This window comes from Salmo trutta, chromosome 32 (assembly GCF_901001165.1).
Source record: "Salmo trutta chromosome 32, fSalTru1.1, whole genome shotgun sequence".
In the NCBI taxonomy this organism is placed as follows: Eukaryota; Metazoa; Chordata; class Actinopteri; order Salmoniformes; family Salmonidae; genus Salmo; species Salmo trutta.
The window spans coordinates 30,898,626-30,915,758 of record NC_042988.1 but is presented as its reverse complement, the minus strand read 5'-3'; the positions used below and the strand labels follow the sequence as shown (position 1 = coordinate 30,915,758).

Genomic DNA, 17,133 nt, shown 5'->3' with positions numbered 1-17,133 from the left:
TGTGTTCTGCAAGATGTGTGTGTTCTGCAAGATGTGTCTGTGTGGGGGTTCTGCAAGGTGCGTGTGTGTACATGAGTGTTTGCGTCATCTATTGTTTAATTCCCTGCATGACTTGCCTCGCCCAGTGTGCCCTCTCTCTCTCTCCCTCTCTCTTTTTCTCTCTCTGCTGTGTAACACAATGTACCCTTTTTAATTCCTCTCAAACACAAATATCTCTTTCTCTTTCCCCCTCTTCAACTCCCTCCATTAGTAATCACAGGATGGTGTTTCTCTTTCTATGTAACATCAAGGGACAGAAAAAGCAAAGATGATGAGGAGAAAACAAACAAGCTAGAGGAAAAGTTGCACCTGTTTGGTTATTGTGTACAGCCTGTTTATAGGACGGGAGCAGGTCTGAACATGCCCTGTGACGGGGCCTCTGGGAACTGTTGTTGATGACAGTCACACTTGTCAAGGCCTGTAGTTATGGTTGGCATACAATAACTTATTCTACAAACTATTTAAAAAATATATCATAAGTATACAAGGTTAGGGAGACACTTATTCATGTAATCAGTTACTTGTAATCGGATTACAAAAAATACTGTAACTGTAATTAATTACATTACCAGCAAAAAATACTGTAGTCAGATTACAGATGCTTTTGAAAAACTAGATGATTACTTCTTTAGTCAAGGCCTCTGCTGACTGTATGTGTGAGTCACAATATGAATTCCTTCATTCCATTAAAGAGTTGGCGATTGGAGGAGGCGTTGTCATGCATGGTGTGTCTACGGAAAGCAGAGCAGTTTAACTAAAGGAGGGATCATTAACTAGATCCAGCCACGGGCAGATTTTTTACATAGTTACAAATCATTTGTGGACTGCAAATTGACCCAAGATGCCCAAACAGATATAATATTGGACTAAAACATAATAATTTCAAACCTTGCTTTCATTTGTATATGATCACGTGGCTCTCTATTATGCGAGGGAATACTTGGGAACAGATTTCCCAAATTAAAATCACTTGGAGCTGATTTATATTTAAAAATAAATATATAGATATGTTCTTTTTGCTCAGAAAACTTGGCGGGCCAAATAAAACCAACCGCGGGCCAAATTCGGCCCATGGGCCGCCAGTTGGGATTCCCTGCACTAAGGCACCTAGAGATTTGACGCAGCAGCTAACAGGGTTGTTGTTTGAGAGGACTGAGGAGACGTGGGTTGCAGGGACAGTCTCTAATTCTTCGTGAGAGGACGTGGGGTTTTCGTTGACCGAATGGCACCAGTGGGCGTCGGTTTGCCACCACAAGGCCACGGTGATGTAAGAGATGCCTGCGCTCCCCCTCATACTGATTAGAGTGGGAGAGAGAGGGATATAGGGAGAGAGAGAGAGAGAGGAGGGCATCCCTGCATTACGTTTCAGCTATGACTCACTCATATAGTCTTGAATCTTTTCTTCTCTTTCTTGCACACAGGCACACACACATACACAACCGTGCAAACACACACAAACACCTTTGCTAACACAACTCAAGGATGGCTCTCAAATCCCTCCAACATTCTTTTTACTGTTTTCCACTGACACATCTCCTTCACTCCATCATAACAGTCCCTTCTCTAATCAGTGTGCATCCCCCCTCCTTTCTCCCTTCACCGTCTCTCCCCCTCTCATCCCCCTTTCCCCTCACCTGCAGTTTAAGAGGTTTCACAGCGAGATAATAGCTGAATTGGAGAGGAAGACAGACATGGATGTAAAATACATGACAGTAAGTACTGTACTGTATGTATGTGTGCTTATGTGATTCTATGGAAACGGCCTTCCCTCCTGCTCATGGGAATATCACTGAGAACTGCCCCCCATGCCTCATCCCTGGAACTATGATCCTGTCTACTGCCTACCACATCAGTGACCACGTAATCCTGGCTACTGCCTACCTACACCACAGAATCCTGTCTACTGCCTACCTACATCACAGCGACCACATAATCTGTCTACTGCCTACCTACATCACAGTGACCACAGAATCCTGTCTACTGCCTACCTACATCACAGTGACCACAGAATCCTGTCTACTGCCTACCTACATCACAGTGACCACAGAATCCTGTCTACTGCCTACCTACATCACAGTGACCACAGAATCCTGTCTACTGCCTACCTACATCACAGTGACCACATAATCCTGTCTACTGCCTACCTACATCAGTGACCACAGAATCCTGTCTACATCAGTGACCACAGAATCCTGTCTACATCAGTGACCACAGAATCCTGTCTACATCAGTGACCACAGAATCCCGACCAACTGCCTACCTACATCAGTGACCACAGAATCATGTCTACTACCTACCTACATCAGTGACCACAGAATCCTGTCTACTGCCTACCTACATCAGTGACCACAGAATCCTGTCTACTGCCTACCTACATCACAGTGACCACAGAATCCTGTCTACTGCCTACCTACACCACAGTGACCACAGAATCCTGTCTACTGCCTACCTACACCACAGTGACCACAGAATCCTGTCTACTGCCTACCTACATCACAGTGAACACACTGTCTGCATCCCAAATGGCACCCTATTCCCTTTCTAGGGGACTACTGTTCACCAGGGCCCAAAAGTAGTAAGTTCACTATAAAGGGAATAGGATAAACATGCAACAATGACTTATGCCGTTCAGAGCCGTGGTTGAGTGGTAACGCTCACAGCATATGGCACATGTACATCTCTCCCCACCAGAGACTGGGGTTTAATCTCTGTGTCCACCCTTTCTACTAATGCCTATAATCAAACATAGCATTTAAGGCTAATTACCATTGAATCAATGAAACTAAAAACGAAGCACTTTAATACTTAGTGACATTACATTTAATGATATTACTGAAAAGTTTTTTTTTTCCAAAAAGGAAAATATACTTTTTAAAATCAACGCTACTTGTACTGTCTAGAGATGGTTCCAGGTGTTCACGGGTGCTTCCCCCCCACCTCCCCTCTCCCTCCCACCTCCCCTCTCCCCCCCACCTCCCCTCTCCCCCCCACCTCCCCTCTCCCTCCCACCCATCCAGGCCACCTTTAAGAGGTATCAGACAGAGCACAAGATGAAGCAGGACTCTCTGGAGAGGTCGCAGTCTGACCTGAAGAAACTCAGGAGGAAGAGCCAGGGCAAGAACACCAACAAGTACGAAAACAAGGAGAGTGAGGTGAGGACTGACCCACACATTTCAGTAATTTAACTGACACTCTTATCCAGAGCGACTTACAAGAACAGTTAGGGTTAAGTGCCTTGCTCAAGGGCACATCGGCAGATTTTTCACTTAGTCAGCTTGGGAATTTGAACCAGAGACTTTTCAGTTACTGGCCTAATGCTGTTAACCACTAGGCTACCTGCCACCCTCATACACACACCTGTACATACTCACACTCGCTCTCTCTCTCTCAATTTCACACACACACACACACCTTCGACATACGAGATAGTGTCGATCATACCCAATGTAACATTATCCAAGTTCCCAGACAATGCCCTCATGCATGAGTACACTGTGTGTGTTGTGTTGTTTGGTGTTCTGGATAGTTCCATTAATACACCTCTCTGTACTGTGCCTCCTCCCTCCCCCACCAACACACACGCATGTTGTTATACTGGAAGATCCAGTCGATGCCTCCTACACACATACTGTCACACACACACACACACACACACACACACACACACACACACACACACACACACATGCCGCTTCAGACTGAGACAAAGAAAGATAAACCTCTTTAGTCCAGTGGTGTGTATTCATGGATACCAAGGCTTCCCACAAAAATGTACCAAGAAATAACATTAAATAATGTATGTTTCGTCTTTCTGTGCTTTCCTAATTTTTGTTGCATCCGAGTAAGCGAAACAGCGCCCCTCTGCCACTATATGTGTAGCCATCTATCTGATGCTGTCTGGTCATAAAGAGTAAGATATTGTTGCCGCCCGTAGCATTGAATGTAAGGGAAGCCAGCGAGCATTTTGCCTCCCTTGATAAAATAAAAAAGTATTAAATAATAGCCAATCAGCATTGAGCTAAACTGAGTGAGCTCAACTGTGAATAGTCCTGGCACACAACAGAAAAATATTCAAGGGAAGCCAGTTTGGATTTGGCTTTACTCCTATCACAGAGAAATATGGAATCGATTAAAAACAACTTCAATTGTTGCACTTTGTTGTGCAGTTGTCCTCCGGTGGCTAGCGAGCTAGCTAAAATTGGCCCTTTCCTAAATTAGCCATGGATGGAGAAAAGGATTTGGACTTGTGGTTTTACTTAATTCTCCGTACTGGCCAATGCTTATAACTACAATTCTGATCCAACCATAAAATACATTGTGCCCCTGGACTGAGAGATGGACATTCAATATGTAGCTAGATGTAGAAGGCTAATGTTAACTAGCTAACGTTGCCCATGAATGGAAGTTAGTCTAGAGAGCAAGCATTTTAGCCAGGTAGCCTAGGACAACAAAAACTAAAACCGTGTACTGTATGACAGAGTCATAGACAATTTCGTGAACATGAAAGAGAGGAGGATGGCCAGCCAGCCAGCCTGGTCCTAGTCTCTCTCACCAGACTCTGGGGCGCTCCACACGCTATCCTGGTCCTAGTCTCTCTCACCAGACTCTGGGGCGCTCCACACGCTAGCCTGGTCCTAGTCTCTCTCACCAGACTCTGGGGCGCTCCACACGCTAGCCTGGTCCTAGTCTCTCACCAGACTCTGGGGCGCTCCACATGCTAGCCTGGTCCTAGTCTCTCTCACCAGACTCTGGGGCGCTCCACACGCTAGCCTGGTCCTAGTCTCTCTCACCAGACTCTGGGGCGCTCCACATGCTAGCCAGGTCCTAGTCTCTCTCACCAGACTCTGGGGCGCTCCACATGCTAGCCTGGTCCTAGTCTCTCTCAACAGACTCTGGGGCGCTCCACACGCTAGCCTGGTCCTAGTCTCTCTCACCAGACTCTGGGGCGCTCCACACGCTAGCCTGGTCCTAGTCTCTCGCCAGGCTCTGGGGCGCTCCACACGCTAGCCTGGTCCTAGTCTCTCACCAGACTCTGGGGCGCTCCACACGCTATCCTGGTCCTAGTCTCTCACCAGACTCTGGGGCGCTCCACACGCTATCCTGGTCCTAGTCTCTCACCAGACTCTGGGGCGCTCCACACGCTAGCCTGGTCCTAGTCTCTCTCACCAGACTCTGGGGCGCTCCACACGCTAGCCTGGTCCTAGTCTCTCTCACCAGACTCTGGGGCGCTCCACACGCTAGCCTGGTCCTAGTCTCTCACCAGACTCTGGGGCGCTCCACACGCTAGCCTGGTCCTAGTCTCTCACCAGACTCTGGGGCGCTCCACACGCTAGCCTGGTCCTAGTCTCTCTCACCAGACTCTGGGGCGCTCCACACGCTAGCCTGGTCCTAGTCTCTCACCAGACTCTGGGGCGCTCCACACGCTAGCCTGGTCCTAGTCTCTCGCCAGACTCTGGGGCGCTCCACACGCTATCCTGGTCCTAGTCTCTCTCACCAGACTCTGGGGCGCTCCACACGCTAGCCTGGTCCTAGTCTCTCGCCAGGCTCTGGGGCGCTCCACACGCTAGCCTGGTCCTAGTCTCTCACCAGACTCTGGGGCGCTCCACACGCTATCCTGGTCCTAGTCTCTCACCAGACTCTGGGGCGCTCCACACGCTAGCCTGGTCCTAGTCTCTCTCACCAGACTCTGGGGCGCTCCACACGCTAGCCTGGTCCTAGTCTCTCTCACCAGACTCTGGGGCGCTCCACACGCTAGCCTGGTCCTAGTCTCTCACCAGACTCTGGGGCGCTCCACACGCTAGCCTGGTCCTAGTCTCTCATCAGACTCTGGGGCGCTCCACACGCTAGCCTGGTCCTAGTCTCTCACCAGACTCTGGGGCGCTCCACACGCTAGCCTGGTCCTAGTCTCTCTCACCAGACTCTGGGGCGCTCCACACGCTATCCTGGTCCTAGTCTCTCACCAGACTCTGGGGCGCTCCACACGCTAGCCTGGTCCTAGTCTCTCACCAGACTCTGGGGCGCTCCACACACTATCCTGGTCCTAGTCTCTCATCAGACTCTGGGGGCGCTCCACACGCTAGCCTGGTCCTAGTCTCTCTCACCAGACTCTGGGGCGCTCAACACGCTAGCCTGGTCCTAGTCTCTCACCAGACTCTGGGGCGCTCCACACGCTATCCTGGTCCTAGTCTCTCACCAGACTCTGGGGCGCTCCACACGCTAGCCTGGTCCTAGTCTCTCTCACCAGACTCTGGGGCGCTCCACACGCTAGCCTGGTCCTAGTCTCTCTCACCAGACTCTGGGGCGCTCCACACGCTAGCCTGGTCCTAGTCTCTCTCACCAGACTCTGGGGCGCTCCACACGCTAGCCTGGTCCTAGTCTCTCTCACCAGACTCTGGGGCGCTCCACACGCTAGCCTGGTCCTAGTCTCTATCACCAGACTCTGGGGCGCTCCACACGCTAGCCTGGTCCTAGTCTCTCTCACCAGACTCTGGGGCGCTCCACACGCTAGCCTGGTCCTAGTCTCTCTCACCAGACTCTGGGGCGCTCCACACGCTAGCCTGGTCCTAGTCTCTCTCACCAGACTCTGGGGCGCTCCACACGCTAGCCTGGTCCTAGTCTCTATCACCAGACTCTGGGGCGCTCCACACGCTATCCTGGTCCTAGTCTCTCTCACCAGACTCTGGGGCGCTCCACACGCTAGCCTGGTCCTAGTCTCTCTCACCAGACTCTGGGGCGCTCCACACGCTATCCTGGTCCTAGTCTCTCATCAGACTGGGGGCGCTCCACACGCTAGCCTGGTCCTAGTCTCTCTCACCAGACTCTGGGGGCGCTCCACACGCTATCCTAATCCTAGTCTCTCATCAGACTGGGGGCGCTCCACACGCTAGCCTGGTCCTAGTCTCTCATCAGACTTGGGGCGTTCCACACGCTAGCCTGGTCCTAGTCTCTCACCAGACTCTGGGGCGCTCCACACGCTAGCCTGGTCCTAGTCTCTCTCACCAGACTCTGGGGCGCTCCACACGCTATCCTGGTCCTAGTCTCTCTCACCAGACTCTGGGGCGCTCCACACGCTAGCCTGGTCCTAGTCTCTCTCACCAGACTCTGGGGCGCTCCACACGCTAGCCTGGTCCTAGTCTCTCACCAGACTCTGGGGCGCTCCACACGCTAGCCTGGTCCTAGTCTCTCTCACCAGACTCTGGGGCGCTCCACACGCTAGCCTGGTCCTAGTCTCTCGCACCAGACTCTGGGGGCGCTCCACACGCTAGCCTGGTCCTAGTCTCTCATCAGACTCTGGGGGCGCTCCACACGCTAGCCTGGTCCTAGTCTCTCACCAGACTCTGGGGCGCTCCACACGCTAGCCTGGTCCTAGTCTCTCTCACCAGACTCTGGGGCGCTCCACACACTATCCTGGTCCTAGTCTCTCGCCAGACTCTGGGGCGCTCCACACGCTAGCCTGGTCCTTGTCTCTCGCCAGGCTCTGGGGCGCTCCACCCCAGCTGGGGCACAGCGGCTGTTAGAAGAAACTAGCTTTTTCCCGTATTCACAAAGAGCTCAGAGTAGGAGTGCTGATCTAGGATCAGGTCCCCCTGTCCATATATAATCAGATTCATTATGATTTAAGACCAAGATTAGACCCTAGAGTCCTACTATGAGATGCATTGTGAATATGGGCCCTGGTCTCAGGTATGTGCTTTAACCTACTGAGGCACGTGCAGTACAGATACATGAAGTTGAAACGTGATATGCATGATAACAATTTTCAGATGAGTTGTTTTACCTGCTGATCTGGGACCAGGCTACAGAAAGTCTGTGCAACAGTGACTTACAAATCTGTTATCTTAATTTGATCATTATGTTGTCACAGAGAATTTCCCTGCAAAGCAGGACATACAAATTGTAGTGTATTTAAGATTTAAAAAGTCTTCTAAAGTTTGTAATTTCCACTTTAACATTTCAGACTTCATTTGTACTAACAAAAAATGTGTCAACCCCTACAAAAATGTCCATCAATTATATTTCACATAATAATTCATATTACCTGTTGCTGCAGGACTATTCTCCTGCTGTGAGAAGCAGGGTCAAATTAAGATGGCGCATCTGTATAGATAAATATAGGTATTACAGATCTGGGACCAGGCTACAGTAGATCTAACATTGACCCTGAGAGTAGAACCCCAGAATCTGGTCCTGGACCAGCTCTAATATAACAGGACAACTGTCGTCAGAGTCAGATCCCTGGTTTGGTCACAAGACTATCAACAGACTGCACCCAGGCTCAGAGACTTACATACACACACAAACAAACACAGAGCAGAGCAGAGCTGTGTTACAGTCACAGGTGGAGGTTACAGGAAGCCACAGAGTAAACAGGAGCAGAATGAGACAGAGGACAATGGGCTAAATCACTGTATTAAGTCAGTGTTTAGGCCTATAGTTTATTTTCATATTGATTTGTTTTCTGTCACTAGATAGAATGAACTGCAGCTTCATATTAAATAGTCAGCACATCAGTGTTGATGGTTACATCCCGAAAGGCACCCTATTCCTTAGTGCACTACTTTTGACCGGAGTCCATAGCTGGAGTCCATTTTTATTGGGTGTATCTACCACGTCCTGTACCGGTCCGGAAAGATACATCCGTTGTTTTGTTATTTTCTGCCTGCAAACATGTTGGATGATTCAGTATCCATTGAAGAGCTTGAACAATACATTGACGAGAGATACTTACGAGCTCAAATAAACATGTCGCTGGTTTCGGAGGATTCAATCACCTGTTAAGGACAACAAACCCAATCAACAATACAAACCAAAGCCAAGTTGTCCAAGCGGTATCAACGATGTCATAAAACCATCCCCAAGCAAGAGTGCGCACGTGTGGAGAGGTTTACGGATATGGATGTTGACTTGTTGAAATCCATCAATGAAAGGCTTGTCAAACTTGATATCTTGGATATATTACGAGAGGACATCAATGCATTATGTGCTAGTCTAGAATTCAGCTAATGTCAGATTGATGATTTAAGGAAAGAGAACACGGCGCTGAAAGGTACTGTAGACTCTATTCATGGCAAGGTGGAGGTGGTGCGAAAGGAGAACCAACAACTTAAAGAAACCTTGCTTGATGTACAGTGTCGATCAATGCGGGACAACCTCATCTTTTCAGGGATACCGGAGAAAGACAACAGCAGAAGCTGTGAGGACACTGTCCGAGACTTTGTCAACTCAACTGAAACTGCCCACTGATGTTGTGCGTAATGTCACTTTCTCCAGAGTCCATAGAATAGGTAAGGCCTCTGGGAATGGGCCCCGGGCTATCATTGCATTTTTTTATAACATTTTAAGCAAATGGAAATGGGGAAGAACAGGGGCAGAGAACTCCGAAACATTGATTTTGGAATGAATGATCACTTGCCCACGGAGATCAATGAAAGGAGAAAAAAAACTGTATCCCATCATGAAGGAAAAGCGTTGCCTGAATCAACGAGTCTCCTTGGTGATGGGTAAACTTTACATCAACGGGCAACTGTATCAGGTCTCTAGAGTAACTCCCTGGCTATTTTAATCCAATGTTCAAATCTGAGTTTGTGTGTTGTAGTGTATCATGACAACTTCAACTATAACGAATACACTTGACAAGAAAAGGGTTGCATATAGCTCAGGTTAATGTATGTAGCCTTCCTAACAAAACACATCAGGATTTTAACTTGGTCAACATAAATAATATTCATATTTTAGCTTTGACGAAACGCATTTAGATGCATCTGTAAATGATGGGTAAATGAACATTCAAGGATATAATCTACATAGAAGGGACAGGAATAAGAATAGTGGGGGTGTAGCACTGTACATTCAGAATCATATCCCTTTTAAGAGGAGGGAAAACCTTAATGTATGTCAAATAGAGGCACCATGGGCTCAAGTACATCTGCCTCACCAGGCAGCCATATTGGTAGGATGTGTATAGACCTCCTAGCTCTAAGGTGTCATATCTGGATGACTTATGCACTGGGTTTGACCAGGCCACAGATGGTAACAGAGATGTATTTATCTCGGCTGATTTTAATATAAATGGAAGGATCATAATAATTCAAATACAACTAAATTGATGAGATATGCTGAGAACTGTGGTTTGAAACAAATGGTTAATGATACTACTAGATCATCAACTAAGTTGGGTCACCATTCAGACACGTGCATTGATCTGATCTTCTGTAATATACCATTGCAATGCTTAAAAGCCTGATCAATGCCAGTGGGCTGGACAGACCATAATATTGTGACCATAACCATGAACACCAAGGTCCCAAAGAAATCCCCAAGGACTGTGGTCAAGAGAAATGCTAAGACGTTTTATCATGAGCTATTTCAAAATGATTTGGCTGATGTACCCTGGGAGCTGATTTATCTAGAGGATGATTTAAATCACACTACAGATTGCAGCTCCACTGAAATACACATTTTATTGGTCACTGGAAAAGGGGACATTTGCACAATTTATACAGCAAGACAATCGGTTCAACAGGTACAGCAAACTCTACAAGTAGATCTGGGAAATATCATGGAGAGGGTTTGCCGGAACACCAAGAAAACCAAGGTTATATTGGTCTGTTCCACCTGGAAAAGGCCAACACAGCATGGGATACAATTAAGTATGGGTGAGTACAAATTGAGGAAGTGGCAGAAACCAAACTGCTAGGGGTGCAGCTAGACAGCCGCTTATCATGGTTGTCAAATAACTAATCTATGTAAAAATATATATATATTAAAAAAAAACAGCATGCATGCATGATCAGAAGGAAAGCTAAATATTTTCCCTGGAAACATTCTTAAGCTAACAACCCAAGCATTAATTGGGAGTCAGGTGAAGTCCTGTTCTGTGGTCTGGGGAAATGCATCAGCAAGTTAAATTAGGAGGCTGCAGATTGCACAGAACAAAACAGGATTGTTTTAAGGTGGAGATATGGTTATTCTGTTGTAGTCATGCTCAATGCTCTTGGTTGGTCATCAATCAACAAGATAATTGAAAAAAAACATGCTTATTTTATTTCACAATGTACACCATTTAAAGTGGCCAAACATTATTCACAACAGTATTCAGTTGGTAAGAGACAGACATTCAGTAAGTACTAGGAATAGATTGTCCACCATCTACAGGTGCAGTGGGAAGTTTACATACACCTTAGCCAAATACATTTAAACTCAGTTTTTCACAATTCCTGGCATTTAATCCTAGTAGAAATTCCCTGTCTTAGGTCAGTTAGGATCACCACTTTATTTTAAGAATATGAAATGTCAGAATAATAGTAGAGTGATTTATTTCTGCTTTTATTTCTTTCATCACATTCCCAGTGGTCAGAAGTTTACATACACTCAATTAGTATTTGGTAGCATTGCCTTTAAATTGTTTAACTTGGGTCAAACACTTCGGGTAGCCTTCCCCAAGCTTCCCACAATAAGTTGGGTGAATTTTGGCAAATTCCTCCTAACAGAGCTGGCGTAACTGAGTCAGGTTTGTAGGCCTCCTTGCTCGCACACGCTTTTTCAGTTCTGCCCACAAATTTTCTATAGGATTGAGGTCAGGGCTTTGTGATGGCCACTCCAATACCTTGACTTTGTTGTCCTTAAGCCATTTTGCCACAACTTTGGAAGTATGCTTGGGTTCATTGTCCATTTGGAAGACCCATTTGTGACCAAGCTTTAACTTCCTGACTGCTGTCTTGAGATTTTGCTTCAATATATCCACATCATTTTCCATCCTCATGATGCCGTATATTTTGTGAAGTGCACCAGTCCCTCCTGCAGCAAAGCACCCCCACAACATGATGCTGCCACCCCCGTGCTTCACGGTTGGGATGGTGTTCGGCTTGCAGCCTCCCCCCTTTTCCTTCAAACATAACGATGGTCATTATGGCCAAACTGTTATATTTTTGTTTCATCAGACCAGAGAACATTTCTCCAAAAAGTACGATCTTTGTCCCCATGTGCAGTTGCAAACCGTAGTCTGGCTTTTTTATGGCGGTTTCAGAGCAGTGGCTTCTTCCTTGCTGAGCGGTATTTATAGGACTCGTTTTACTGTGGATATAGATACTTTTGTACCTGTTTCCTCCAGCATCTTCCCAAGGTCCTTTTGCTGTTGTTCTGGGATTGATTTGCACTTTCTGCACCAAAGTACGTTCATCTCTAGGAGACGGAACACGTCTCCTTCCTGTGCGGTATGACGGCTGCGTGGTCCCATGGTGTTTAAACTTGCATACTATTGTTTGTACAGATGAACGCGGTACCTTCAGGCATTTGGAAATTGCTCCCAAGGATGAACCAGACTTGTGGAGGTCTACAATTTGTTTTCTGAGGTCTTGGCTGATTTCATTTGATTTTCCCATGATGTCAAGCAAAGAGGCACTGAGTTTGAAGGTAGGCCTTGAAATACATCCACAAATCTGTCTGTAAACAATTGTTGGACAAGAAATGTGTGGAGTGGTTGAAAAACGACTTTTAATGACTCCAACCTAAGTGTATGTAAACTTCCAACTTCAACTGTATGTGTTATCCAGACAGAGCAATAAAGAGAGCAATACAGAAATGTAATTATTAATCTGAGCAAACCAGAAACCTTTCAGTATATAAATTCAAACAATACTTTAGAACCATTTAAATATAATAAATTGGAAGGTTGTGCAGGACTTTGGTAGATGAATGAATCAATCTATCCTTTCAGACTGTTAAGAGTATTTATCTGGTCAATATGTTAGTGTATTATGTCTGTTTGTAACAGTGCGGTATACGTGAAAATGTAATTGTATTATAAATTGTATTTTAATATTTAAGGACTCTTGGAAGATTAGTCCAAATAAGGACTAAAATAGATAATAAAATGAAATTCCTCTCTCTCATATTTCTCTCTCGCATTCCTGTCGCTGTCTCTCTCTCTCTCTCTCTCTCATTCCTCTCTCTCTGTCGGCCTCTCTCTCATTCCTCTCTCTCTGTCAGTCTCTCGCTCTCATTCTCTCTGTCGGTCTCTCTCTCTCTCATTCCTCTCTATCGGTCTCTCTCTATCCATGTGGCCAATCTACCTGTTTTGCTGTCTGTTTAGGCTTCTGAGGGATCAGTGTTCTGAGTCAGACTCCCTAGTGATCTGAGTGTCGTTCTGTCTGTATGCCAGTCATTCTCTGGGGCAGACAGACAGATGGCCTGTCGTCTGGGCTGAGACACAGGGGCTTAGCTGTAGATGACTCACCAGTACAGCTAAACACTTCCTGGGTACTGTCTCTTCATTGACCAATAATTCCCAAGAATTACACTGGTAATTTACCTGACCCTCCCCACGCACTCTCTCGGTCTCTTGGCCCTCCCTCTCTCGCGCTCTCCCTTTCTCCCTCGCTCTCTCTCTCTTTCTCTCTCTCGCCTTGCTTTCTTACCTGTTTCCACAGAACTAAAGATATGTGTCCATAGCAACAGCCATTATTTAGCCTTGACAGATGTATTGTGTCAACCAAGATGGTTGCATTTATTACATTTCACACCCCTGTTTCACTCGCATATATATATATGAACACACACACAGGAATATTTGAATTATCCAGGTTGAGTTTCAGGTCCCTGGGCATGATACCTTATCTGTGGCTTTATCTCAGTACATGGAGGGACAATGATTGCAGTATTGCTCCGCACGCACGCGTCAGTGATAAGGAGGAGGAGGTGACGTTATGGCTCCCGTGATAAGGAGGAGGTGGTGACGTTATGGCTCCCGTGATAAGGAGGAGGAGGTGACGTAATGGCTCCCGTGATAAGGAGGAGGAGGTGACGTTATGGCTCCCGTGATAAGGAGGAGGAGGTGACGTTATGGCTCCCGTGATAAGGAGGAGGAGGTGACGTTATGGCTTCCGTGATAAGGAGGAGGAGGTGACGTTATGGCTCCCGTGATAAGGAGGAGGAGGTGACGTTATGGCTCCCGTGATAAGGAGGAGGAGGAGGTGACGTTATGGCTCCCGTGATAAGGAGGAGGAGGAGGTGACGTTATGGCTCCCGTGATAAGGAGGAGGAGGAGGTGACGTTATGGCTCCCGTGATAAGGAGGAGGTGACGTTATGGCTCCCGTGATAAGGAGGAGGAGGAGGTGACGTTATGGCTCCCGTGATAAGGAGGAGGAGGTGACGTTATGGGTCCCGTGATGAGGAGGAGGTGACGTTATGGCTCCCGTGATGAGGAGGTGGTGATGTTATGGCTCCCGTGATGAGGAGGAGGGGATGTTATGGCTCCCATGATAAGGAGGAGGTGGTGTTATGGGAAAGGCCAGCATTGAGGCCCACCCAAACAATGGTGGGCCTCTTTTCTTGTAGGAAGTCTAGGAGGTGGGCTCTGGGAAATTGTGAAGCAAATTGCAAAATGGCTTCTTTTTTTTAGAGAGATCCTGTGTGCATGTCACTGTGTTACTGTCCTCGTGTGTGACTGAGTGTGCATACACTTACATTTTTACATTTTAGTCATTTAGCAGACGCTCTTATCCAGAGCGACTTACAGTAGTGAATGCATACATTTTTTTTTTTTTTGTACTGGCCCCCCGTGGGAATCGAACCCACAACCCTGGCGTTGCACACACCATGCTGGCGTTGCAAACACCATGCTCTACCAACTGAGCCACAGGGAAGGCTGTTTGTCTGATATCAGCCTATTCCCTGTACAGTGCACAAGTTTTGACTAGAATGACACCTTAGTCCCTAAATAGTGCACTACTTTAACTAAATAAAATTGTATTGGTCGCATACATATTTTGCAGATGTGATCACAGGTGCAGCGAAATGCTTGTTTCTAGCTCCAACAGTGCAGTAATACCGAACAATACACAATAATACACACCAATCCAACAGTGCAGTAATACCGAACAATACACAATAATACACACCAATCCAACAGTGCACTCATACCGAACAATACACAATAATACACACCAATCCAACAGTGCAGTAATACCGAACAATACACAATAATACACACCAATCCAACAGTGCAGTAATACCGAACAATACACAATAATACACACCAATCCAACAGTGCAGTAATACCGAACAATACACAATAATACACACCAATCCAACAGTGCACTCATACCGAACAATACACAATAATACACACCAATCCAACAGTGCAGTAATACCGAACAATGCACAATAATACACACCAATCCAGAATGACCCCCTATTCCAGTTATAGTAAACTACTTTTGACCTGAAGGAAACCCTGAATTCATTATACAGACCAGTAACTGGATGGAGACCACAACAAATTACCATAGGAAGGCTTTTCCCATTTCCTCTATGACTCAAGAGCTCCAATAGGGACAGGAAGCTGGTGAAGGAGTGTGTGGAGGGTAGATTACATTGAATCGTGTGTTGTCACATGGTGTTGTTGTTATGGGTAATATACTGTGCTGTACGGCTGCAGGGTGATTTTGCAGTGTTGTGATGACGAGATGGGGATCTCACTCATGCAGCCCTAGTCTGTCCCTCACCTTTAACTGTGTGTGTGTGTGTGTGTGTGTGTGTGTGTGTGTGTGTGTGTGTGTGTGTGTGTGTGTGTGTGTGTTAGGTAAGTAGGTAAACAGCATATTGAAATGGGTTGACTTTACACAGGGTTCAAATCATATCAAATGTATTTATATAGCCCTTCTTACATCAGCTGATATCTCAAAGTGCTGTACAGATACCCAGCCTAAAACCCCAAACAGCAAGCAATGCAGGTGTAGAAGCACAGTGGCTAGGAAAAACTCCCTAGAAAGGCCAAAACCTAGGAAGAAACCTAGAGAGGAACCAGGCTATGAGGGGTGGCCAGTCAGCTTCTGCCTGTGCCGGGGGGAGATTATAACAGAACATGGCCAAGATGTTCAAATGTTCATAAATGACCAGCAGGGTCAAATAATAATAATCAGTGGTTGTCGAGGGTGCAACAGGTCAGCACCTCAGGAGTAAATGTCAGTTGGCTTTTCATAGCTGATCATTGAGAGTATCTCTACCGCTCCTGCTGTCTCTATAGAGAGTTGAAAGCATAAATACTGGAGGCTGAGACAGGAGGGATCAGGAGACACTGTGGCCCCATCCGATGATACCCCCGGACAGGGCCAAACAGGCAGGATATAACCCCACTCACTTTGCCAAAGCACAGCCCCCACACCACTAGAGGGATAACTTCAACCACCAACTTACCATCCTGAGACAAGGCCAAGTGTAGCCCACAAAGATCTCCGCCACGGCACAACCCAAGGGGGGGGCGCCAACCCAGACAGAAAGACCACGTCAGTGACTCAACCCACTCAAGTGACTCACCTCTCCTAGGGACGGCATGGAAGAGCACCAGTACGCCAGTGACTCAGCCCCTGTAATAGGGTTAGAGGCAGAGAATCCCAGTGGAGAGAGGGGAACCGGCTTGGCAGAGAGAGCAAGGGCGGTTCATTGCTTCAGTGCCTTTCCGTTTACCTTCACACTCCTGGGCCAGACTACACTCAATCATAGGACCTACTGAAGAGATGAGTCTTCAATAAAGACTTAAAGGTTGAGACCGAGTCTGCGCCTCTCACATGGGTAGGCAGACCATTCCATAAAAATTGAGCTCTATAGGAGAAAGCCCTGCCTCCAGCTGTTTGCTTAGAAATTCTAGGGACAATTAGGAGGCCTGCGTCTTGTGACCGTAGCGTACGTGTAGGTATGTACGGCAGGACCAAATCGGAAAGATGGGTAGGAGCAAGCCCATGTAATGCTTTGTAGGTTATCAGTAAAACCTTAAAACCAGCCCTTGCCCTAACAGGAAGCCAGTGTCTGAGGTTTGTCTGAGTTTAAAAGTATAAAGTTTGCAGCCATCCACTTCCTTATGTCTGAAACACAGGCTTCCAGCCAAGGCAATTTTGGGGCTTCACCATGTTTCATCAAAATGTACAGCTGTGTGTCATCCGCATAGCAGTGAAAGTTAACATTATGTTTTCGAATGAGGTAAAATATATAGTGAAAACAATAGTGGTCCTAAAACGGAACCTTGAGGAACACCGAAATTTACAGTTGATTTTTCAGAGGACAAACCATCCACAGAGACCAACTGATATATTTCTGAC

General features: G+C 46.8%; 1 protein-coding gene across 3 annotated transcripts in view; it reads left to right on the top strand.

Moving 5' to 3' along the window:
- LOC115171696 (brain-specific angiogenesis inhibitor 1-associated protein 2-like protein 1) overlaps positions 1–17,133 on the top strand; it is a 73,545-nt gene that overhangs the window by 28,745 nt on the left and 27,667 nt on the right. For 2 of the 3 annotated variants that reach the window (XM_029728744.1, XM_029728743.1), the window contains 2 exons: positions 1,680–1,751; positions 3,057–3,191. In XM_029728744.1, the coding sequence (XP_029584604.1) occupies positions 1,680–1,751; positions 3,057–3,191 (207 nt within the window). The remainder of the gene's footprint in view (positions 1–1,679; positions 1,752–3,056; positions 3,192–17,133) is intronic. The other variant, XM_029728745.1, reaches the window with a different exon arrangement.